The sequence below is a fragment of the Phodopus roborovskii genome, unplaced genomic scaffold, assembly GCF_943737965.1.
Source record: "Phodopus roborovskii unplaced genomic scaffold, PHOROB, whole genome shotgun sequence".
Taxonomy (NCBI): Eukaryota; Metazoa; Chordata; class Mammalia; order Rodentia; family Cricetidae; genus Phodopus; species Phodopus roborovskii.
Window position 1 is genome coordinate 2,457,530 of NW_026126447.1, and position 26,100 is coordinate 2,483,629.

Consider the following 26,100-nt stretch of genomic DNA (forward strand, 5'->3'; position numbering starts at 1 on the left):
CATCTGTTTGGTTCAGAGTTCCTTCCAGGGATTTGTCCAGTGTTCTGCATAGATCCACTCCTATGTACATTTGTAGATTCCTTTTACTTTTACTTCCAGAAATGTCTTCCCAACCTACTCCCTGGTTAATATCAAGACATCTTCTGAGGATTTCTTCCTCTATAAATTCTTCCTTAATTATTCTTCAATGTTGGCAAATGTTTCACATCAACCTTCAACACCTCTATGTATTCACTGTGGCTGTGTATGATTCTGTGCTTCCTTTAATAAATCATTACTGTCGATTGAAGGAAACACAAGTAACTCACACATCTGACATATGTACAACATCTTGAAAAGGTTGGGTAAATACCTTAAAATGCACAAAACAGGGCTAGCATCATAACTTCTGAACTGTCTAGAGTCATAAAAAGCCTGAGTTGAGTGTCCCTGGCTCTATGCTGTCTCATAAAAGGCTATATCTCTCCTTATGGAAGCCTGTAGCTCCTAACACTCTCACAGCAGCACTGATGACACGGAAAAACTTGCCAATGCATGAGAAACTACATATACTTCCTTGTAGTTAGTAGATGAAGTTGACATAATTTCACAGCTCAAAGAACATAGCCAGAGTAGATAAGAGCAAAGCTCAAAGTCATCTTGTAATTTAAATGTAGGCTATGAATTCACAACCACACAGTCTATTTGTTGGGTAATCCCTGACAAGTCACTTAAAGTGTGTGAACTTTGGTTTCTTGCTTTGTTAAATGGGGATAACACACATAGGCTTTTTGGAAACCTTTAAATGAGATAATATATGATGGTACTATGTGTAGAATATATTAAATTCTCAATAGATTCTTTTTAATCTTTGCATTCCATGAGTCTTCTCTCCAGCTCATTTATTTTTTTCACCTAGGCATCTATCTATTCAACTGTATTTCTATGGTCACACGAAGTGAAATACTATCCTGGGCAAATTCTTTGTTATACACACATGTTACAGAGAGCATAAAAACCTTGCTTCCCTTCACAGAACCATAAAAGTTGAAGACTACAACAGATGCACCAACCTGTCTTTAGAATGGACAACAAGGATAGAGGCAATGGTAAAGAAGAGTCCCATGATTGTGAGGGACAACAGTGGCCCCCCTCAGGAGGGGCATAAGATGAGGACATGCTTCACAAAGATGACTCCAAAGATCAATTGTGAAGGTGAAGAAGGGCAGGTCTTTCTAGCAGATCAGGATTAGTACTAATCTAATATTGTCCCAAGGGAGAGTAGGCTAGCATTGGTTATAGAAGACAGAACCCTAGGGCTACCAGTCAGAGATGGAGTGGAATCTCTGCTTGAAAGAAAACTATGTGGCTGGTCACTGCTGGATTATAAATGTATTGAACAATGTGTCCTTACCTTTGTGTTCTTAATTTTGAACCTAAGTAAATAAATTCCTGTGGAGCAATTAATACTACTACAAGAAGACTAAATAAAATAATATCAACAGCAGCACAAACAGTAACAAATGCCAAAACTACAGAGCACCTACCCAGTGTTCATCTTGTGCTTTGTTCTGTGCTAAGTGCTTTGCCTGATGTGATCCTACAAAAACACTTTAAAAAAGGTACTCTTGCTATCTCTCAGTGGTCTTCTCCTTGGCATACAATATTATCTGAGGATTTGAAAAAAATGTTAAATTAGTTAGCTAACATATAGTATAACAAACACAAATCAACTATGAAACAAAATGTGTGTGTGTGTGTGTGTGTGTGTGTGTGTGTGTGTGTTTATGCATACAATGTAATGATAGCCATGGTACACATATGGATACTAAAGGACAACTCATGAATTCCAGTCATGGGACACAGGTTGTCAGGCTTAGAGGCAAGTGACTTTTCAGGCTGTCAGTAGAATAGCTTTAAAAGATGAAACCAGAAATTTAGACCTTATTATCTAGGTCATTTGAGTACAAGGGCTCATCTGCCTTAAGAAGAATTCATACAAAGATCTAAATAAGCTCTCGATGCAGGTGACATAGTACAAGGAAAATGTTCTAAGCAGGGAGTGATGTGGCCGATTTAGTGCGCTCTCAAAAGATCACTCCAGCTATCATGGTGGAAGATAGATTTGTTTGTGACATGGTTAGGTGAACAGGGTGCTGCAGATATCCCATTTAGGTAGAAGAATATGCCAAATAAGATACAGGTTATGATCCAGAATAAGGAGTATACCTGTGAGCCTCTAGAGGTCAAGGGTGTGAGGCCTTTATGGCAGTGACTGTCCTGACCATTCTTGATAAGGGTTAACCGTGTGCCCACGTGGGGCCAAGAATCTCTTCAGTCCCATTTCCTACCTACATGTGAAGCTAGCATTATTAACACAAGTTCAAAAAAAGAGCCAATAGAGACTATACACAGCATTTACTTACTTGATAAAGATTACAACTGCAGAATTAATTTTCAAATGTAAGCTCCTGCATTTAGCCTCTCAATTTGAAGAAACCCTCCTTGCCTTTATTTGAATGTAACCCCTCCTTTTCACAACCTTCAGGTCACGGGAGAGTGACTACTTAACAGCTGCCTCATAAAACCATGTCACAAACATAAAAACAGCAATTAAGCTCTCCAATAGCCTTCCTTGTCTGATGAGGTATGCTACAGCTTAGCATCTACCAGGCTTCTTAGGAGGTAGCCCAAGCTAAGGAAATACATTGGAACTGCTTTTAGCCATGTGCTCAATTCCATGACACTGGTTCTCAGATTCCCATTCCATCTGCTGGGAACTACTGGGCACCACACTTTGGGCGTGGAGCCTAATGAAGCAGAGAGAGGCCAGGTGCTCTCATTCTGGGCCAGAAGGCCCACAGCCACCTCAGCGACAGGGGGAGGAATGACACAATGAGAGACTGGAAAGTCAGACCATCATATTTAAGCTTTCTGGTGGCCTGTGAGGGGTAATGGAGCATTTCTAAGTTGTGTTTCTGGGGATGCTTCTGTTGGATGAGATGTTAGTAAATGTTCCAGAGTAAAAATAGAATTTGCAGGCAAGATGGTATCACATTCAACAGAGCAGCCCTGCGTTTTGTACTGCAGACTTCCCAGAGTCTTAACAGAATTAAAAGGAATATAGAAATCTACAAAAAGATGGTGCATACAGAATTTTGATTGTGAAATATTGCTCTCCAAGAAAATGTGTGTGCATGTGTGTAGGCATATGTGTGTGTTATAAATGTATATGTGTTCTTGGGTATATGGAGATAGACATGCACATATATGTAGAAATAAGAGGACAACAATTAGTTTCCTTCTCTATCACTTTTCATCTTATCTTAGGAGACAAACTCTCTCCCTGAATGGGAATTCAGTAATTCAGCAAAAGTAGTTGTCCATGAAGTCCCAGGAACACTTCTGCTTCTGGCTCCCCAGTGCTGGGGTAAAAGGCATGCACCAGAATACCTGGATTGTTACATGAATATGGGGCATCTAAGCTAAGGGCTTCAAGATTGCAAGCAAGCACTTCATCCACTGAGTCATCTCTCTAGCTTGTGGTGCATCAGTGTGAATGTAATGTACACAATGCCTCTTCCTCCTCTCCAGTAGCATCCAGATCCAGTGGTGGCAACAGAAACACCACTACATTGCTTGTGAACCTTTTAAGTAATGATTTAATGACATCAGTTTCAGCACTACTTTGTCAGTCTGTCTGTCACAGAGAAGCATTTTTGGGAGATCAGTATCAGGCTGCTTTGGTTCAGCAAGGACTGTTTTCACACTGTTAATTCCAAACACAGAACTAGAAGTGATTTCAGATGCTCATATATTCTGCACACATTTGATAAATACTTTATATATTTTAAATGTATAAATAGGAAACATCTATTTGGGAGAGGGAGAAAACAAACAAGCCAAGAAAAATAATCTTAGGCTATATCACAGAAGGTTGCCAGTTCAAAAGGAGAAAAAAATTCTGGCTGATCAACATGGGAGAAAGTGCTGATGATACCTGAGCTGAGAGATGAAAGGTGAGAAGGAATGAGGTAGAACAGTAGCTGTTGGTAATGGAAGATGCAGACAGAACGATGCACCAGAAGCATTAGTGAGTTCCCAGGCTCTGAAGAAAGGATGTGTTAGCTGTGTTCATGAAGCATGGCAGCAGCCAGTTTTATTAGAATGCAATGAAAATCAGAGGAGACAGTATTAGAGAAGAGAGTAGCAACAAGAACATCATCATACAGTGTCCACACTTGAGAGTTTAGAGTTCAGATTTTATTCCAAGGAAAAGAGAAACAACCCAAGGTCATAAGCAAATTCTACCTGTTCTAGGATTTTGAAGGAAGTATTCCAGTTGTTCTGTCTAGGGAGACTAATCCTAAGTGGGGTATGGTTATAAAGAAGTAACAGGAGTCCTGAGGTGACAAAGAAAAGCAAAAGGTTTTTTGTTTTTGTTTTGTTTTGTTTTACATACATTGAGGAGTTACACTTGCATTTATTCATTAGAATGCAGAGATTCCTTATTACTAGCAAATGGTGATCATTTACTATCCACTCCCAGTCTAGGTCAAGTGAAGTGTATTCACTAACAATTTCATACTGAAACTCTGCTCTCACAGAGAACAGAAAGATTACAAAATGAAGGTCACATTTTCAGCAAGAATGAAACAAAAGAACTCTATGTGCAGTTTTTTAAACATACTGATGTAATATGAAAAACTGCACAATTGTCTTATAGTACAAGGCTACTTATAAAAATTGTGAAGCGTAAAATGGATAGCTTTGAAGAGTTAGGTGAAGATGTTTAGAATAAATGAAGAAGTAAAGTCCGATTAGTCTTCAAGAAAAGAAGTGATTTACTTGAAGTCAAGTAGGTTAGTGGGGTGTGAAAACATAAGAAGGCAGAGGGGCACTTTTGGTAAATTTGAAAGAATAAAGATATGTAGGTAAAGTTGGGCAAGATTTTTAAATGATGTGAATGTACAACCCAGGAAAACACACAGGGCAGCACTCATGTACTTCCAATGTATGCTGACTGAGCCTTCTCACCATTGTAAAGACTACTATAGCATTATTATAGACTAATGAGTCCCATTTTCGGGAATTGGAAAGCTGACACTCAAATAAAATGATGACTTTTCCAAAGCCCTACAAGTTGAAAGTGACTGGGTTAGCATTAGCATATCATCATTGCTGATTTCAGGGAAACTGTTATGTACTACGTGAGATCAAAAATAAATTCTGTAATTGCTCTTCTCTGATGTATGGCCTGCCATAAATATGCAGATATTGTCTGCCTTTCCATCATCCTGATGCAAAGTTTACAGAATTAGGACCTAGACATCATCAAAACAAGCATGAACCACCACCCCTTCATGTTTCAAACTCTGATTTTGTCTAGCTGTAAATAACATTCAACTAGGAGAACAACCCCAAGAACTCTGTCCAGTTAAGGAATGAGCCAGAGAGAAGCAAATTATCATACCCCCAAGGAACCAGTACTAACATATAGAAAGAAAATCCAGGAGACTTCATAGTGAGTTGTGGCTGCCACAACCAATGATGTCATTAGGAAGTGTGCCATTCAAGTGTTTGGAAAGATACTTTGGATTTCACAAGTACAGGACATGGTAGATATGCTACTAGGTTTTTGGACTGCAGTTGGTTGAAATTTTCTGACTCTGTTACTTCCTATGGCAGAGTTTCTCAACCTGTGAGTCATGCCTCTTTCATAGGGGCTGCAAATCAGATATCCTGCATATCAGATATCTATAATATTATTCTTTGTAGTAGCAAAGTTACAGTTATGAAGTAGCAATAAAATAATGCTATGGTTGGTGGTTAACACAACATGAGGAACTGAGGAAAAGGTTGTAGAGTTCAGAAGGCTGAGCTCCAGGGGATCCTCTTTCACATCACTGTAGTTTTCCTGTCTTGGTGAGATCATCTGTAAAATGTGAATTATTATACCTACTAGAAAAGAGTTCTGCTGAATAAGGTGCATATATCATTTAGCCTGTTGCCTAGAATATGTTAGATGTGAATAAATTGGAAAATATAATGTATAGGGGTCAGTTTATATATTTATGACACACAGAGAGAATTCCAGAAAATGAGTGTGGAGGTCAGAGCACACAGATTCAGTAGAAAAAGTAAAGATATGGACATCTTGCAGTTTTGAAGGCCATATTCATAAACATGAACACACAAAAGGTAACATAGGAATGAAGGCACAGTAAATGGAGGAGAGGTGCAAAGAGCAGTAAACCAAAGATCACTGAGCAGCCTGAAAAAACAGAAGACCAGGTTCAGAAATCAGATGATGACAACTGGGGTCTTCCCACATACAAAGTTAAACAGGTGGTCAGAAGAAATGATGATGTAAGAAGATGGAGGAACAAGGAGAATAAGGAGGAGGGGGAATCATTTCAGGCAAAATTCTTACACTGTGAGATAGGTGTATGTTAGCCAAGTTTAATGGAATTATCCAGCAGACACAGCAGCAGGATGGAAATAAGAATAAGTTCCATCTACTCCATGATGCTAATGCTCTCAATCCCTGCATTGTCAGGGTTGTAAAGTGTGGTTCCACAACAGTGTTCCTGGTTCTGACTCCCAGTCAACAGTTCTTGTGCCTCCCACAAGAATGCTCTGTTTCTCTTGCATACTTTGTAGGGATGTCCTTGAGGAGAGTACCTGCTGCTTGCAGTTCCAGTAAGAGGAGCTCTCTCATCTTTGAAACCACTTTAAAATTTAAAGTGTTCGTTGTCATCCTCCAATGAGGCAGCATGTCTCTCAGGGAGCGTATCTCTAACCTTAGGGGCACACACCCATTATCTTCAAGGAGGCTTGACAGAAGGGAAGTTCCAGAAGTGATAGGAAAAAGGGGAGGTGAGGAAGAAGGTTCCCAGGATCTGGAAACTCAGAACAGATTCTGTTTTCTGGCTCTGTTGCCAGGAGATCCTACCTCGAGATTTGTTCCTCCGTTTCCTCTTCCCTGCAGAGGCACCGCGTGAGGCTGGCTGCAGCTGACCGATCTCCACTGGTGTGTTAGCACGGAAGCTCTCCTTGAACTTCTGCATCAGGGACTCCACTGTCTCCTGTGTCGCCTCAGCTGCTGCTACAGGGTGGCAATGGGGCTGAGGTTAAGGGTAGACCTGCTCTCCATCCCCGAGATACTGGGGACTGGACACCTGGAGTGTCTGAAACTCCATCTTTGACCCACTATTGATTCTAAACTACAAGTCAACTCATTAGCGTAAGGACAGACACAATGTTGGCATTATCTTTAACCTACTAGATTTTACACATTGGAGTAAGACCTTAGGGTATAAAGTTTAGATACAATCCATGTTTCAAATAATCCATAATCCAGTAGGACATATTTATGGGTAGTTCCAACATCAGGCAACTATTCTGAATATAGAATATGACAACAGGGTACTTCAGCCTTCCAGAAAGTCAAGGCAGCTTTCTTGGGAAAGGCACTATTGTAATGGAGGTCATAATGATGAGTGGCCTGCACCAAAGAAAGTAGAGCATGGTAGCAGTGAGAAGATATTAGGGATGAGAGTGTCCTAAGTGAAGGAGTATGATAAAGGAGAGGGGTGATGCCCTTCAGTAAAAGAAAAGAGTACAGGGTGGGTGCAATAGAGTTTTCATAAAGCAGGAAAATAAGGACAGTTATACACAATATTTAGTTTAGATTTCATCTAAGTGGCAAAGACTTATTTATCACTGAATAGCTTTAAAGAAGAAGCAGACATATATAAATTAAATCTTTTTGCTAACTATTACTATTGAAAGTGGGGAATATACATGGAAACAGGAAATGAGACAGGGACTAAGATTTCTGCATAAGCCACCCATGATTAATGGTGGCCTGAATGGGGACGGTGCTGGTGATGGTCACGTAATACAGCACTATGGGATGCAGATCATGTAACTCCACACCCCAAATTTGTCAAGGAGAAAACAAGGCCTCCAAACAAGTCATAGCATTATCTCCATGCTAACAAATGCTAGTGAAACCTGCAAATCTCTCTGGTGTATTATCCATGGCCACATCTCCATTTTCCAAACTGAGACCAATAGGAAATCCCAGGGAATGGAGAAAATAAGATCAGAAATTCAAAGAGAAACTATAGAAGATAAAAGAAAAATAGGAAGGGTTGAGAAAGATGAGAGATCTGATCAAAGGCAGGGGGAGGAACGCAGCAGAAGAAAACAGGACACAGCTAAATGGCCTCAGTGACTTTGTTCTGAGAAATGCCCACAGACAGGACTGACTTTGAAATCTTCAAACTCAGTCTCCCTCCACCCACATCTACAGAGGGTGGGGACTTTCTTCTCAGGTGGAACTTCCTACCACTTGATACCACGAAATGGCATGTACTAGGATTCATTTTTCTTTGGACAGATTTCTCCACATTAGCCTCTCAACACCCACTTCTTATTTTCTCAGGAAGAACTATCAACCTTAGACAGATGTGTCTGCAAGGTAAGTCAAAACCAGAGGGTGGATTTGGATATTAGTTTCTGTGGGAAGCCCCATATTCAGGGACACAGGGAGAGTCAGATTGCTAAGAAACACAATTGACAATGCAAATGAACCATATGGTGGCATTATAGCTTCCTCACCTACAACATTTGCTGTCTTCTCCCCAGATATCTCAAGTCAGATCTATGAAGGTGATCCAAGGAGATTTCACTTACAGGCTCCCTAATTCTAACCAGAGGTTAAAATTTGATACTGAGAAGCAGAGCCATGTCAAGTTTAACTCAGTATACATACAAAAGAGTGTTTTGACCAGAATCATAAGAGAAAGCTGCTAGGCTATGTTCAAATGTTTAGAACACGCAATGATCTGAAATCCTCAAAGAAAGAGAAGTAATAAAGGTGTGGGGAGAATGAGAGACAAACTTCAGAAAAGAGAGAAGACAGTTTCTGTAGGATGGGAAGGAGAACCTCACCAAGCAGACCTCCATTTTGATGTTGGATTTTCAGCCACAGTATCTGTAAAGAAACATCTTAGTTTGTAGTATTTTATTATGGAAGCCCTTTGGAAGAACCAAACAAAATTACCTTGTGATGTTTATCATACTAAAAGGATGATGAATAGGACTTAATAATTGTAAAATAAATGTGAGTTGTAAAACAAACATGCACCATAATCGAATGGTATATGATGATAGAATAGGTTGTAGCAGAAATCTAGTATCAGCCCATCTAAGAAAAACAAAGTGATGGCAAGCCATGTGAGCTAACACAGGGGATGAAGTCAGAAGCCTAACCATAACCTTGGCCCTAACTCTCAGGGAGTTAGTTGGAGAGTGATAGAACAGGACACCCTATGTCTTCTTCCAGTCTTAGCACACATATGTGCACATGCATGCTCATACAGAGAAAAATGGAGAAAGGGTGGAGAAAGAAAGGGTGGAGGAAAAGAATAAGAATGAGAGTGAAAATATTACCTAGGAACAAAGCATAGAACACGGTCCAGGATGATTTTATAGTAGCCTAGAATATGGAAGCATTGGTGCAGAGTCAGAACTAGAGAAATAATGGAATGATTAGGGAGCCTTTAAAGAGTATATATTGAGATGTCATCATAGTTGAGTGTCATATTGGTTGTAAAACACCTACAAAATGTGATGTATTATAAAGATAGTGGAAAAAAAGAAGAAAAAGAAAAAAAGAAAATACAATGAGTTTTGCTCCTCTTCTGACATTGAATAACTGTGAAGTGATGATGTCTAGGTGAAATAAGGACCACATTTGACAGCAATAAGCATATGTATAGTTTTTGACTAAAAATATAATGGCCTTTTAGAGACATCTGAATGAAGATGAAGGGATACAATCACAAAATTGCACGAGAGAGAGCATAATCTGCTCCATGCACACGGGAATTAAGAGTAGATGAGTGCACTTTTTTTCAGAGTTAGATTCTTAACAATGTAGTGATACAGAGTGTATATACTCCTGACCTATGCTAACTGCTCTCTATTTGCACCGCCACATCTCTGCATATCTGCCAAATTCAATCTGCCCCACTGAGACTCTTTGGAAACATCACCTGACTCCTTGTCATCTGTCTCCTAGCTGAGCCATGCCAGTAGGATGTTCTGGAAGGATACTGGAAAGGAGAATGTAAGAGTAATTCTTTCCTTTCTTCTTCTTGTTTATATAGCTATTTCTTATAAAGACTACAATGTTAGGTAATTACAGATTCTGTCAGAGTGCCTGTTTCACAGTTCCAACTCTTATGGGAATCAATAAAGCCATTTTCCCATCTCTGCATCTTTGTTTCTAGCCTATGGTGACTCTGATATTTCTTGTTCAGATATCTTAATACTTACATGCTAATGCCCTTCACTTGCCTACACTCCCACAAGACCCCTCATTGCATTCTCTTAAGAGACCCATTATAACATGCTTCTGTACCTGCCCAAAGCCTTGTCTATGGTACTATCCACTTCTCTTTCATGTCTCTGGCATTCATCAGTTCTTGATGCTCAGCTCTTCTTCTGTTATTTCTGTTTGATTTTTCCTAAGCTGATATCGATTTCACTAATTATGTCAGAGGACAACACATGGAGGGGGAATGTTTGCTCCTGTGAATGGCAAGGGCTTCTGATCCCAATGTAGCAAATCCTATCCATCTATTTGGCTGCTCTTGACATGGCAACAGTGCCCAGAGCCCAGATAGGCTTAGGGCAGCAGTGCTCATGGAAACCTCTTCATGGTTAATATCATCCTGTATTCTATGCATCTCCACCCCTCCTGACCCCATTCAACAGCTCTTTCAATATATCAAGTTGTTCAAACAAGGCACATTACTTTTGGGTACCCACTAAGCTCTGCCTCCCCAGAGCAGCAAAATGTTCACCCATCATCGCCTGGATCAATGCAACAGATGGTGCTTGAACTGAACATCTTGGCAGGCCCAGAATGCAGGGAGAGAAGGGGACTGCCACCTCCTTTTGACTAACACATGAGAGATTGTTGATCTTAATGGGGATTAAACATTAAGATCCGAGGAGAAGAGACCTACCCCTGAGAAGAAAGAAGGTGGAAATAAGAGGAAGGGGGAGGTGGTGGACATAGATGGAGAGAAAAAAATCACACTGAGTAATAGAAAAAAATATTATAGAAAAGAGCTGTAAACAGGAAGGTAAAGGCAGGGCAGAGCAGAAAACAAGGAGTAGGAAAACAGAGAAGGAGGATACAGCAAAAGACACTGATCAAGTCACTCTACAGAGGCACAGAGGTGTGCCAGTTTCCAGATAACAGGCAAGTTGGGACATGTAGCTTACAGAAGGTACCTAGACACAGACACAACTCTCAACTGTGCAATCAATTTGCCTTCCACTGCTTCTTCCACACAGTGATGTCTGGATGCTCTTCCACTGAAATGTACATATATTTGGGTTCAAATTTCAATAGCACATCCCTTACTCTCTTTAATTTTTTAGACACTTCTAATCTGTGTTAGAAAAAAATTCACAGTTCCCAAGCACAAACACTTTGCTTGGAAATGATCTTGGCATTTCTTTATATTTTCTCATTTTCTTCTCTTAACAAGTTTGAAATGCAACTCTCATTAACCCCTGTTTAGACACATGTAGACATGGACTCAGAGAAGTTAGATAATCTTCCAAAGGCACAAAGCAGAGATTTGAACTCAATTAATAATGACTGACATCCCAGCCCCATACTCCCTGCACTACCCTTAAAGGCATGGCCTCTAGTCAGCTTGCTATGTAGAGATGGTTATATCAAGCTTATAGTTTGGATGACATTCCTTCAGGACTACATAGCTGCTCTGATAGCAGGAAGTGTCCAGTAACCTCGACCTGACTGAACTCATCTCAATACTACCTGGAGATCCAGGCTTTGTTCTTAACTCATCTCGGCATTGTTCTCTCACTGAAGACATATGCTAGAAAGACAAGGCAGCCAGTGGATGTTCATTGGTTATATTGCCAGAATATAACCAATGGATCATGAAGATGGAAAAACTCATTGGATTAGTCAATTTTCTGGTCCCTATGAGGAAATTCCAGGCAAAAACAATTTAAAGGAATTTATAAGGATACAGTCAGTGATGACAGTGAATATATGGTGAATGGAGGCTCAACCTATGGCTGTGCCAGCTCGCTGAGGCTACTTACTACATGGTACTTAACAAGGAGCAGAGAATCTGGAGCTGGAAGCAGGGAAAATTATTATCTCAAGGTCCCACCTTGACCAGTTTCCCGCCTCTTAAAGGTTATTCAGTCTTTGAAAACAAGCACCACCAACTAGGGACCAAGTAATCAAACATATGAACTTGTCAGTGACACTTTTACAGTCAAAGCTTAACACCTGCTGTCCTGAAGCTATTTCCTCTACATTGAAATGTTATGTACTCCAAATTGATACATACAGTCACATTAAGGCTTAAGGCTTGGGAACATCATGAACCTTACAAGATTAATAAGGATTTCTCTTAATGTCTTAAAAGTGGTAATTCTGGGAAGAGTAGGTTCTCATATCTACTTAGCTCCCTTTGAATCATGCCAGAAGCTCCAAAAATATAGCCTCCATGGCTTATAAATATATACCAACATACCAAACTTTGACATGGGTGTTAGAGATTCAAAACCAGGTCACTATGCTTGCACAGTAGGCACTTGGCCAAAGGAACCATCTCCTTGCCATCCCCTAGTTTTACACATTTTCTTAAACTTTTGGTACTTAATACAGCACATCTTCAACCTTCAATGCTGGCAACTGCTATTTCATTTGCCCCTCTCCTCTCCTTCATGTTCTTGGGTAAGTTGAATCTCAGTTCTCATACTGGTTAACTTACAGTGCTGTCTTGAGGAAGATGCCATATTCAAATATTTCAACAAACATTATTCTAAATGTATATGTGGAAGTTATTTTACATATTAACATTAAACTCTGACATCTAGTAAAATACATTGCTTCCACAATGTATGTGGGCCTCACATAATCAGTTGAAGGCCTTGATAGAAGACTGATCTACCTGAAGAAGAAACAGACTATCTTTATATTTGAGATACAGAGTAGACTGTCTTCTGGGTCTCCAGCTAGCTTGCTAATCTTCCAAACAGCATAAGTTAATGCCTTATATAAATTTATTGATAGGTAGAGACAAAGATACAGAATGCACATAGCCAATAATGTAGATACATTCATTTAAACTAATACTTATCTTTGGACTGAACACACTCAGACTCCAGTATTATGGAAAATAATAAATAAATAAATAAATTAGAACTAACAAGTTCTCAACTTATCCAAGTCCAGCCACAGAAAGTAACATCTAATATTTTATAAGAATCTTTTCATGAAAAAATAAAACAATAGGAAAACAGCCTGTTTCCTTAGCTAGATGTAAATGCTTTAGACTAGAAAAAAATTAAAACCCAAGTTCATGTTTTTTTTAAAATGTCTGCCTCTTCCCAGCTCTAAGGAAGTAAAAAAAAAATGATGGATATAATTTTCTTACTCTTTATGTTTTTTTTTTTTTTCTCTTTGGTGCCTTGTCCAGCTTATCTTTCAAGCAAGTGCCTGTAGACAAGACAAATGGGTGAATAGCAACAAATATAAACTGAAAAGCCAGGGAAAAGCCTTTTCTTATACACAGAATCTTGGGTCTGTCGGTTAACTTGCAGGCCTATGAGGTGGTCACGATTTTTATTGGGAAAATTATATCAAGTATGGAAGACAGAATCAGATTTGTGATATTTTCTTCTCTTTTGATAAAATTACAATGCTGCCCAGGTTCACTAGACCTGGTTTCATGTTTCCTAGCCAGAGCACAGATGGTTTCCAAGATTTCTTCTGGCTCTAACATCTTGTAGTTCTAAATGTAAACGAATGTGCTTTTGTGAAAATGAATGTAGTTATCACAGGAGCTGCTCTCCTGTTTGCAAAGCACTTAAAAATTTCTTTTAATTTTGACATTATATTGCTTTTTGCCCTTTCCCTTTACTCTTCTAACCTTCTATATACCCATCCTTTCTCCTTTTCAAATTCCTGGGCTCTTTTTTCTTAAACTGTTGTTACATGAATGTATATGTATGTGATATATATATATATATATGTATATACATATATATATATGTATATATATGTATGTATATATATGTATATGGATGTATGTGTGTATGGATATGTAGGTATGTGTGTGAAAATACACATGCACATATACACACATAGACATATACATACATACATACACATACACACACACACACACACACACACACACACACACACACACATTGCTACTTGCATGTAATTTTCCAGGGCTCACCATTTGTTATTACGTCATCCATTGATGTGCTTTTTCCTGGGCCAGATTTTTCTCCCATTTTTGGCATTCCTTAGTTGCCTGTAGTTCTTTTTGTTGATTTGAAGTCTTCTGGGTACCCCTCCCTGTCCATGTCAGGATATTAGTTTTACAACTGTCCTATCTAAATAAGTTGAACTCTAATTTTACAGATTCCCCCAGAATTGACTGTCGATTGCAAAGGTTGGACAGAATTGCCATTCAATACCACTGAGTCCTGTTCATGGAATAAGGGGCAAAAAATAAAAAAATCAAAAATTAGACAAGCTATATCAATACTGACTTCATTAGCAACTTCTAGTGAGGTGTGATCCTGGAAGGCTCTGAAATTAAACAGTTTTGTTTATTTCACTTCTTACTAAGCTATAAGAGAGGCATTTATTTATACTCTATGGTATCTCCTTCTATAGTGTTCAAATGAGGCATGCCCCAACTCCAACAAACTGTTTTTGACTAAATGAAATGTTAAAGTGCCTGTCACAGTTCATGATACAGTTATTTAAAACTGAGAGTTAATAGTACTGCTTCAAAGATCTGTCTTTCCCCATCAGTCATAGAAATTCCAAAAGCTCTGTGCAGTCTATGTTGCACAGCCTGATGGGATTCAGTCACTAGCAGAATTTCCCCTCCTTAGAAAATTCATCTCTTCTAAAACTAGCCAGGGTAGTCACATAATGTGTCTCTGTGCTCCTTGAGATTGGAAGGCCCTATACATGCTGCAATTCTATCTCTAAAAGTATTCCTGGGTGGGAGTTATATTCAGGTACGGGAACTATAGACACTGAGATGAACTAATATCACCCTTTTCTAAAACATATCACTGGTATAGTAAAAGAAAGTATGAAGATGATAGAAAAGAGGGTACTGAATTCCTGTGTAATGAAAACCTTGACAAGGAATCCCCTGGTTGTCTTTGTGGTTACAAAGGCTGTGGAAAATTCCTAGAAGCAGTGTGAACCATAAAGGGTATAGAGAGGAGAATGAGGCAAAGAAAGGTCAGGAATTGGAGGGAAAATTTCCCAAAGTTTGTTTTTCTGGAGTTTACACTAGGAGATGATTTTCAATATCAAGAGAATACACCTTTGAGACACAAAGTCTGGGTATCCTGAACTCATCCTTAGATTCCAATTTCGAAATCTTACCTTAGTCAATCACCCTCATAACCACACTGCTCCCCTCATCTGAGTCTAGACTCCAATACAAATGCTATGGCACATTGAATACACACAGTAAGGATACAGGTTCAATGTTTCATGCCATTATGTCTTGACTGACTTTTCTGCAAAACCTGTTGCATAAGTCGTGAAGTCATTTTTCCTCATTTTTGTATGTTTTAGTTATCATTTAATGTAAAATTTTTGTAAGGTGCTTAATCAATTATGCAAAGTAGATTAATCAATTAACAAAGAATAGCATTTATTATCATGTTCCCATGTGACAGGACCTCAAAGGGGCTTGCTTGTACAATTAACAGTAGCTTTTCTACATCTTGTTTCAATGACTCATCAGTGTTTGAGTAAGGATTATACTCTTATTCAATGTTCAAATCAGATCATCATTCCAAGGCCTGTTGACTACAGTGTCCACTGATATTAGTGTCAGTTGCACTCAGCATCAGCCAGTTCCCTTCATGGCCACACTCTGAAGCATGACCAGGATGTGGCTATAGCTTAAGGACATACAGTTCTGTTCACAGTGCATTGTCACTGTCATTGTACAAGTGCTAATACATGCACAATACTACTAGGTCCTGAAACTTAGGCATATTATCCCAAGCAAATAGGAAACTGTAAAGCTCTTGCTGAAGCTTATCAGATAATAATGTGTGAGGAGGACTTGTTTTCCTAGCAGGGGGACTGCAAAGAAAGGAAAGCTCCACTCTTACAGCCAATACCCTCCCTTTCCGGATATTTAGAAGCATTCCAGGCTACTTCTTCTACTGTAGAGTTACATTGGACTTCTCTAGTTGATCTATTACCAAGATGTTCCTCATTTCAGTTTGCCAAGAGCATTTCATTAGCCAGATAATTGTAATAACAATAATAATGACATTTACCAATTACAGAGTGCTTGTTATATGGCAGGTAATATATAAAGGAAATACAGTCACTTAATTTGCTTCATAATAACTATAATACATAGATCACTGAGCCTCATTTTTAAGCCCTTCATGAATTCATACCCTTCTTATAGCCCTACTGGAAACTAACTGTTCACTTGGGCATGGCCTTATGACTTGCTGTGGTGAATGTCATGTGTGTGCTAAGTAAGAGTCTGTTCTTCAAGATACATCATATATTTCGACTCTTTCAAGTACCTCTGCCACTAGCAAGAGGAAATCTTTCACAGAAAATTAGCTAGCAAAAGATGAATCACTATAAAAGCATTGCCCCACAGTATGTACCAAACATCCTATAGCTTAGAATATGGATGCTTGCCAATTTGAAAACAATGGGGGAACCCAATGTGAGATTAACACCCCTTGTAGTATTCAGACACACAACTTCTCAGTGTTGGTCATCCACACCCACTGAAATTTTGTTATAAAGCACTGTTTTGGTAATGGTAGATAGAGAAGTTTTTCTAGGAACTTACAAGTGGGTATGCCACAAAGGAGTTAAATTTTCAAGTGTCATACATAATCTATAAACAGCAAAAACTCATTGGTACCTTCAAACATAATTTTGTTGTTAGTTTTGTAGTAAATTCAGTAATCTTAACTTAATGAGTACCTTCCATAGTGGAAAAAATAAAATAAGCATCCTACTTTGAGTTAACTTTCCTTTAGATAGTAATTTTTTAAAAATCTGTTGAGAGATGGCTTATTGCATAAGAGAGTTTGCTGTTTTTGTTAGAGGTCCTAAGTATCAAAGTTTGATTTCCAACACCTCACAACTATCTATAATTCTGGCTTCACTATCTATAATTCTGGCTTCAGGATATTCAAGACTCTCTCCTGGCCTCTGTGTATATATACCATCAAATACACATAATGAAATTATAAGAATACATATTTAAGATAGGTGGTGTTGGTGCATGTCTTTAATCCCAGTACTAGGGAGGCAGAGGTAGGTGGATATCTGTGAGTTTGAGGCCAGATTGAGTTGTAGGATAGCCAAAGGAAAATCTTGTTTCAATAAAAACAAAAACAAAACAACAAAAAAGAATGCATCTTTAACAAAAGGAAAATTGTGAAGATAATATCAGAAACTACAGCCACCTGAAACTGAGAATTCCCTTTTCTATGACAAATAGTGTTGTCAGAAGAATACAAAGAACAGAACACAGAACTAGTAAAACCATCACTACTTCTGTGGTCATATTTCTCACCAGGGTGCCTTTAAAACAAGGCAAATCTCTCCAGTGCTAAGGATGGTTACAGATTTAAACACATTTAGCCAAGGAAAAAAACGAAACAAAACAAAACAAAACAAAAACCAAACCAAAAAAAAGCAGGGGTTCTGTAAAGAAAATAATTCTGCCACACAATAAATACATCTCATTTTCAATATTTAACCCTTTAAAATAGACTAGCTAAACATACAATCAAAAATAAATTGACACTGGTTACCATTTCTGTAAGGCTTGAAATTTTCCATCGAATGACCTAAATTTCTCATTCGTTTATGACAATAAACACTGGCCATGACACTACATATAAACCTCAGGTTTAAATCCAAGGAGTGAAAGTGGGGGTTAAAGTAGAAATGCAGCAGATCTAGAGAAAGGAAACCGAGATTCAAGTATCAGGCCAGCGGCTGTATGATACTGTATGGTAACTCACTAACCTGTCTGAAAAATAAAATGTTTCTCTTAGACATAGATTAAAATATTTTAATCTGAGTCACTGTAGAAACTTGTGCCTCATCACTATTGATAATAGAAAAAAGGTGGAGTTCAGAAATATGCTTTTCATGTCCTTTAATAGATAACAAACAGATAAAGAGTGTGGGTTAAAAATAACTAATAAAAATAGTGTAAAATTATTTTACTATCTTGGACATTAAGGTACAAATACAAACACAGTATTTCTGTGAACCTCTAGTGTCCTTAGATTTTTTTTTTCTAATGCAGATAAGGACGAGTACGAGAAGAATCAAATAAGGATAGTGATGATTCCACTCACACACATTGGTTCAGTGTTTACTATGTGCTGAGCACTATAACTCTTTAGCCCAATAGTCAAAAGCCTGGCAAATGGGTAGACTGGCATCATCATCATCACAGAACAGGGGCAGATCCTGAGACAAGGTCGGGTGACTTATGTGACCTTTACAATAAAAGTAATGCAAATGGAATGAGGAGAACAGAAAGTATGAAGGATATTGCTTCCATCTTTGTGGGATCAGCCCCTGGAATGTTGGGGCCACCTTACATCCCTATGTGGGGTTATCATGTGGATGTGGATTCTGTAGGCATTTTGGGGAGTTGTTTTTTATCCCATGGCTAAATAATCTTGAATCTTTAACCCTGGTGAAAACTGGCGCAGGTAGGTATTACAGACATTTTCTTTCTTCTCTATTCCTTTCCTAGTGAACAGCCAAAAAACACTGAGCTAAGGCAGCTGAGAGAATGGAAATCATGTCCTCAGTGGTGCAGAACAAATTCTCCCTGTGATGTTTTTTGGTGAAATAATAGAGATCCATCCTAGGGAGCCATTTACACAGGGAGGCAGCAGGCACGGTGGATGGATCTTGAGGAATGCCATCATTTTGCTCAATGTGCACAATGAGGGGCAGCAGTGTGAGGAAACAAAGAGATAAAGAGAAAGGGAGACAGAGGCTGTGACAGAACCTCAGGGCTGAGCTGTTTCCTCATAACACTGGAGTTTCTAAGAATCTATGAAGTAGTCCGTGCCCTGGTCCCTTTCCTGATAAGGGGGACCCCAGGGATAGAGATATTACCTGCCAGCTCTCACCTCTACCAGTCAGCTTCTCCTTGTCCTCACTTTTTCTGTCATTTGTCATCTTCTGAGTTAAAACTGAAGATGTTGGATCTTATATACCTAGGTTACAGATAGGTTTCCAAGAAGATGTGATAGAAGACCCCTCACCATTAATGCAGGTTTTACAAAGTAAATTCATATGTGTGATTTCCCCTATGGTCTTTGATTTTCTTTCAATAATGAGAGAGAGAGGGGGGAGAGAGAAAGAGAAATAGAGAGAGAGAGAGAGAGAGAGAGAGAGAGAGAGGGAGAGAGAGAGAGAGAGAGAGAAACTTCCTGAGTTGTTAGGTGACCTCTTCTAAGGCTATGGTAATAGAAACCTAATTCTGGGCTGAAAATAGACTAGTTCCCCTCTCATGGCACAAATCATTCCTCAAGAATTCTGCTGGGAAAATGTCACATTAAAAATATGATTATCAAACAGAACGAGTCCAGAAATGGAAGACTAAACTTGTCACAGACCCTTGACATAGTATCATGAGGGACAGTAGGACTCAGAATTTAGCTGCAGTTATCTGAAAAGCTGTCATATCACTACTACTTCTAATACAAATGTTTGAATTCGTGTTGCTGCAAATGGCCCCATAGCATGCATTTTTACATGGACTAACCCTTACTCTAAATTATTGAGACTAGCTGTGTTTCTTATATTAGAGATTTTTGAATATAGACATTTTACTGCTTGGTAACTCCAAATGTGAAAACCTAAAATTTTCTAAAATGCAAAAAATGGAGAAAGAGAAGGGAGAAGAGGAAGGGAGAGGTAGGCGTGAGGGAACAGAAACATTGAGAAAGAGAAAGAATAGAGGAGAACAAGAAAAAAGATACCATAATTGAGGGAGCCAATATAGATTTAAGGAGAAATCTGGCACTAGGGAAATGCTCAGTGATCTAACTGATGAACACAACTAACAATCTAAGCAATAATGGAGAGTCTATCTTAAATGCCCTTCCCTGATAATGAGATTGATGACTACCTCATATGCCATCCTAGAGGCTTTATCTAGTAGCTGATGGAAGCAGAAGCAGACACCCACAGCTAAACACTGGAATCCAGTTACATAGAGGGAGGAGTGGTAAGCAAATGGATCAAGACCCGGCTGGAGAACCCCACAGAATCAGCTGACCTGAACAAGGGGGAGCTCATGCACCCCAGTGTGATAGCTGGGAAACCAGCATAGGACTGACTTAGACCCCCTGAATGTAGGTGTTAGTTAGGAGGACTGGACAGTCTATGGGATCTCTGGTAGTAGATCAGTATTTATTCCTAGTACACAAATGGACTTTGGGAGCCCATCCCATATAGAGGGATACTTTCTCAGCCTTGACATATGAGGGAGGGCCTAAGCCCTGCCCTAAATTATATGTCAGACTTGAAGGCTCCCAATGGAAGGCCTCACCCTCCCCCTGGGTAGCAGAAAAGTGATGGATTAGGGTTTGGTGGGGGAGATAGGAGAGGATGGGAAGGTGAGGGAACTGGGATTGACATGTAAAACAACCTTGTTTCAAAATTAAATTTAAAAAAAAAGAGGAAAAAAGAAAAGAAAACCTCATGTGGGAACTCAAAGAATAGGGATGTTCAGCCTATGTATCTTGTAATTAGAAGAGTTGTTATACTGGGCTAGATAACTGTAAAAGGGCCTTGGCAATATAATTCCATGTCATTTCTGATATATTAAAAAGTTAAAATTATTTCTCATGCTAAATACTGGAGAAGATTCAGAGAGATCAAGATACTTGGTTAAAAAGTATGACTTCTCAATCTTAGATGCATTGACATCTAAAACTGTTTGTAGAGATTCATCTGGAGATTGAAGAATGCTTATTCATATCCATGTCCTGTCTATGCCAAACTGTCTTCTCAAGGTATGATCATAAGAAGTGTCTCAAGATGTTTCCATGTGACCATTAGCAGCAAAATATCTCCCTAGATTGAGAATCTATGGATTAAGGTGGCCTATATGGCAGGTAGGAAGTTTGGAATGCAAACTCAGAGCTATCCGACTCAGGACCAGTTACCTAAAGAATAAATATAGTATTCGTAGTGACTGCTGTTTTGACATCACTATCTAGTAGAGCTTTCTCTCAACAGAAGAACTGTAAAGTTGTTAAGTCTTCTGACACTAGAAATTAACACAGGTATCAAGTCACAAAAAGTCTAGAGAGGGTTTAATAAGTAAAATAAAATTAAAATATACTATTGGAGGAGTATGTACCCAAAGGAATTTATGTCCCACCAGAGAGATTTCTGCATATCCATAATTATTGCCACTGTTTTTATGATAGCAGAAACAACCTAGACATCCATCAGCAGATGAAGAGATATGAATTGATAGCAAAATGTGGCACATAAATGGAATGAAACATTATTCAGTAGTAAGGAAAAACTAAAGTTGCAGGAAAATGAATGGAAATGAAAACTATAATACTAACACACACACACACACACACACACACACACACACACAAATTCCCACATGTTTTTTCTTGTATTTGGATATTAACCTATAATTTCTTTGTATATACATTAAAATATGTCCAAGTGTGAATACACTAAAAAATTTATATAAGATCGGCCACATTCAGAGTAGTGTGGTCATAGGAATGAGGAATGTTTTGTTTTAAGTTTTATTTCATTTTAATACACATGTGAGGCTATGTGAATTTTTGTGTATCACCTGCATGAAATTTCCATCAGTGAGTGGTCAGAGACTGTTGAATTCCCTGGAACTAAAGTTTATGAGCTACCATATGGGAGCTGGGAATTGAACTCCTGGTCCTCAGAAAGAGTAGTAGGTGTTCCTAACCACTGAGCCATCTCTTTACCTCCTAATAGAAAAGTTAAAGAGGAGAACAAGAGAGTGTAATATTAGGTGAGCAAGGAAGTATGCTTGAGTGATGAGAGTATGAAGCCAATTGTTTTCATAGTTTCAACTCAGTCATAGTTTGTTTTCTTTTTCTGTGGTAGATAAGTATATAAAAATGTAATTTATAGAAACAATGAAATCTTAAGTGAATCACCATGGCTTCATAGTAGCCATTTTACCTGTATGGAAGTTCACTGAGATTCATAGAGCTTGGGATTGGGAAAATGTTTAAGAGGCTTCCTTAAAGGAGCTATTTGATATGTTTTATTTGTAAGGTAATTTAATAAAATTGATTTCACTTTTTTTTTGTAGATTCAACTAATGAAGTTCCAGGAGAGGTACAAAAAGACTAAAACAGAACTAAGAGAAAAATTAGAAAAAAAAAGTGTTATTTCCACAGGGAAAGATATTTCCTTTTTAGAATGCAAAAAGAGTCTGCTACAAGTGAAGTCCAACAAAATGATTAAATTTTGTTTATGTAAGGGACAGAACACCCATATTGCATTCAGTTTTCTGAATGATAAAATAGGTGATTCTAAAAAGGTAAAACTTTGAAAAGGTGGACACTTACTGTTTATCATCTGCAAACAGAAATACAGTGGTCCTTCTGTGTACTTTAAATACCTTTCAGTAATTGTGGTTTAGTAATTATGATGGAAGAAAAAGAGAACTTAACATGAAATTATGTTAGAGCAGAAATGTGAGGACATTTACTTGCTTTACTAAGTAAAAACTGAAAGATGCATTCCTACTTTGTCCTCATTTCCCTAGATGTACATAGACATGTCTCTGGCCCACATCCTGGCCTCAAAACCAATCAAGTCAAGATGAAGTTTGACCAGAAGAAAGCAGTAGTAGGACTTCAGCCAAGCGTCAAAATAGCAAGTTTATAATCAGTTAATGATGTCTGAGAATGAAAGGTGTTGAAGAGAGGCTACTTATAAATAGCCTTCTGCCTGCTTCTTTTCACATTCAGGGCATCTACCTCCTGAACTGTATTTAAACTTAGACAGGGAAAACAAAGAAAGATGTTCACATTGACAGCAATTAGAGACTAGGGTGGAAACACCCCAGAAGCCAATGATCCAAGAATTTTCAGACTCAGGTCCCAAAACGTGCAGTGATAAGAGAAATTATATCCAGTTGGGGTGAAATTATAGCTCAGCTGAATTGGGATGGGTATCAAAGAGAATTCTTCAATTAGCTGAAAAATAATGAAGTAGCTGAGGTATTTCATTCCAGAAAGCTAGCCTGGAGACTTAAGTATTTGTAAAACACACACGTGACAGCTGCTGACCTTGGATATGGAGGGAGACATATCATATCTAAGAAGGATGAATGTCTACATATGTGGCACCGACAAAGATGTAGCAGTACAAAGCAGTCTTCAATCCAAAAGCTGGAGTCACTTTGTGTAGCCTGAGTCCTGCATTCCTGGGAAGACGCTGTAGGTGAGGTGGGGTGAGGGTAGACCACATCAACAAAAGGTATTGGTTCCATCTAAGACAGATCTATCTATAATAGATATGAGAGATGATTATGATAAGAAGAGCGACTCTGTCATAGATGTGTCTATACATATCAAGGTGAATATCAGCAGAAGGGGGATTTAGGGAAAAAAATAGACGACAATAGCGAAGATAGGAGCCACTTGTTTGTGACAGTAATTGTTCTAAGCTTTCTAACCATGCTTCAATTTTTAATTACTCTTCAGATTATTTTTTATTTTATGATTATGAATAATTTTTTCTCTGTGTATATATGTATACCATGTGTGCAGTCCCCTCAGAGGCCAGAAGACGGCAGTGTGTCCCTCCCACAAAACCATGAGTAGTAAATTGTTTTGACCCACCACTTAGATGCTGGGAATTGAACCCAGTTCTCTGAAAAAGCAGCCAATGATCTTAATGGCTGAGCCATCTTTCTAGCACCCCATGCCCCAGTACAACTTTCAAGCAGTAAACCCGTCAGTAATTTGCTTTTTGTACAAGAAATAAAACCTAGAATTCAAATGTAGTCATGGTCTCAATTATTAATGGAGTCAAAATGCTAATCCAGTCGAATCTATTTCCAATTCTAATGAGTATGAACTTATTTAAGGAGGGTAGTTAGGTCTTAACCTAATGAAATATGGATATTATTTCAATGTGCACATATTTAATACATTTTAAATACATTTTGAAACATATTTATCCATTCTTGCCCTTTCTCATTTCCCTACCACTCCTGCCAAAACTATTCTTCTCAGTGAGAACCACTTTCTACTTTCATGTCTTATTTTTTGTGCATATATCCCATTGCACTTCATTGGGGTTTCTTCCAGGTTAGAGGCCATTTCCTTGAGGAATTTTCCAGTGGTTGTGCAACTGAGGAATGTAACTCTCTTGGTCCAAGCAACCACTGTCTTGCCCATAGTTCCTTCATTAACTCCTCCCTCACCAATGATGGAATGTAGATGGGCCCAGCCTTAATGCAAGTAACCACAGTTGCTATGAGTTCAGAGACATTGATCTTAATAACAACAGTGTCAGGGGAAATAGCAATAAGATGTATATCTTGTGGGAAAATTAATCTATTTAGAAGTTACAATGTGAATAGAAGACAGGAGTCAGGTACAAACTCAAGGAGAAAAGAAGTCAAGAATACATCCTAGCTTTGCCCCAGTGGATAGCAGAGTACATGCTCTGAATTTTAAAAGAATGTGTTTGTAACCAGAAGTTTCCTTAATGATCCCTTATTAAATTACAGAATGCATTCTCAGGGATATTTCCCTTACTACAAAAACTTGCCTATAGAAGTAAAGTGAACATTGACTACAAGAAAAAAAAAAAAAAAAAAAAAAAAAAAAAAAAAAGGCAAATCAAGGCATGGTGCAATTTCAGCACATACCATCACCAATCTTAGAAGATGGACAGAAACAGAACACAGGTTGCTGGGCTTCTTAGACACAGGACTGGAGATTTGAAAGGGACTAGAGGAATCATGCAGATAGCCAAAAGGGGCACAGGTTCAGTGATTCTGGAGCTGGTAGTAGATTGAACTCAATACAGGTAAACACAATTTAAACAAATATTTGTACTTCTCTGTTCAACAAATGTACCATGAATTTTCTATAGTCCCATCCATAAGGAAGTCTAATTCTGAAAGTCTCACTACTGTTCCTACACACCAGGTATTTTGCACACTCTGGGTTTCTTTGCTCTTTGGAAGCAAAGGCTGAGTTATTTTTGCACCTTTTCCTCTGAGCTGTGTCTGACTCCTCCTACTTCATCCTGTCTCCAGTCACAGTCTTCATTCATCTCCAGGCTAATTGTCTCCATCAATGTATGCAAACGAACCATTTATGGAAAATGCCATAGAATTTTAATTTCATTTGGAATGGGGTAATTGCAAAAAGTGCTTCAATTTTTTTATTATATAGAATAAATGGGTATTGTATTAATAGTGCTATTTCCAATTAAAACCAAAACCACATCCTTGTCATCGTCTCACTGTGAGTTATTTTTCATGACACATTTTTTTCGGAACCAGTTTTTAATCCTCCCCCATGCCCTTCTTTGCATCATTGTAATTAAGATAATGCAGAATAATTATAAACACACATTGGAAGCTCAATTCAGCACAGACTATCCAGTGAGTGGTATAAGCTTAGTGTGAGTCCTGAAATAAAAAGGGAGAAAATATTTGAAGCATTGCTATGGGAGAAAAATGAAGACTGGTGAAGCCAATAAAGGATTGACCAGGCCAGAAAACATGAGCAGAGTCTGTGCCTGAGATTCAAGCTTGCTTAGTTTTCTAGGAGGCAACAAGAAATTGTGCTCAGAGATTTGGGGAACTAATTTTTTTAAAAACACTGAATATTAATTGTATATCAGGTGATTTATATACACAACTCAATTTCCTTGTCAAGGAAATTTGCTGGTTATTGGCATTTTGGTGTGCATTAGAGAGA

The 26,100-nt window shown here is 38.4% G+C and overlaps 1 protein-coding gene across 3 annotated transcripts in view; it reads right to left on the reverse strand.

Moving 5' to 3' along the window:
- The window catches only part of Astn2 (astrotactin 2), a 951,602-nt gene that overhangs the window by 666,475 nt on the left and 259,027 nt on the right, over positions 1-26,100 (reverse strand). For 2 of the 3 annotated variants that reach the window (XM_051188027.1, XM_051188026.1), the window contains exon 4: positions 6,935-7,087. The exons of the other annotated variant lie outside the window; for it this stretch is intronic. In XM_051188027.1, coding sequence (XP_051043984.1) covers positions 6,935-7,087 — 153 coding nt within the window. The remainder of the gene's footprint in view (positions 1-6,934; positions 7,088-26,100) is intronic. 3 annotated transcript variants of the gene reach the window in all.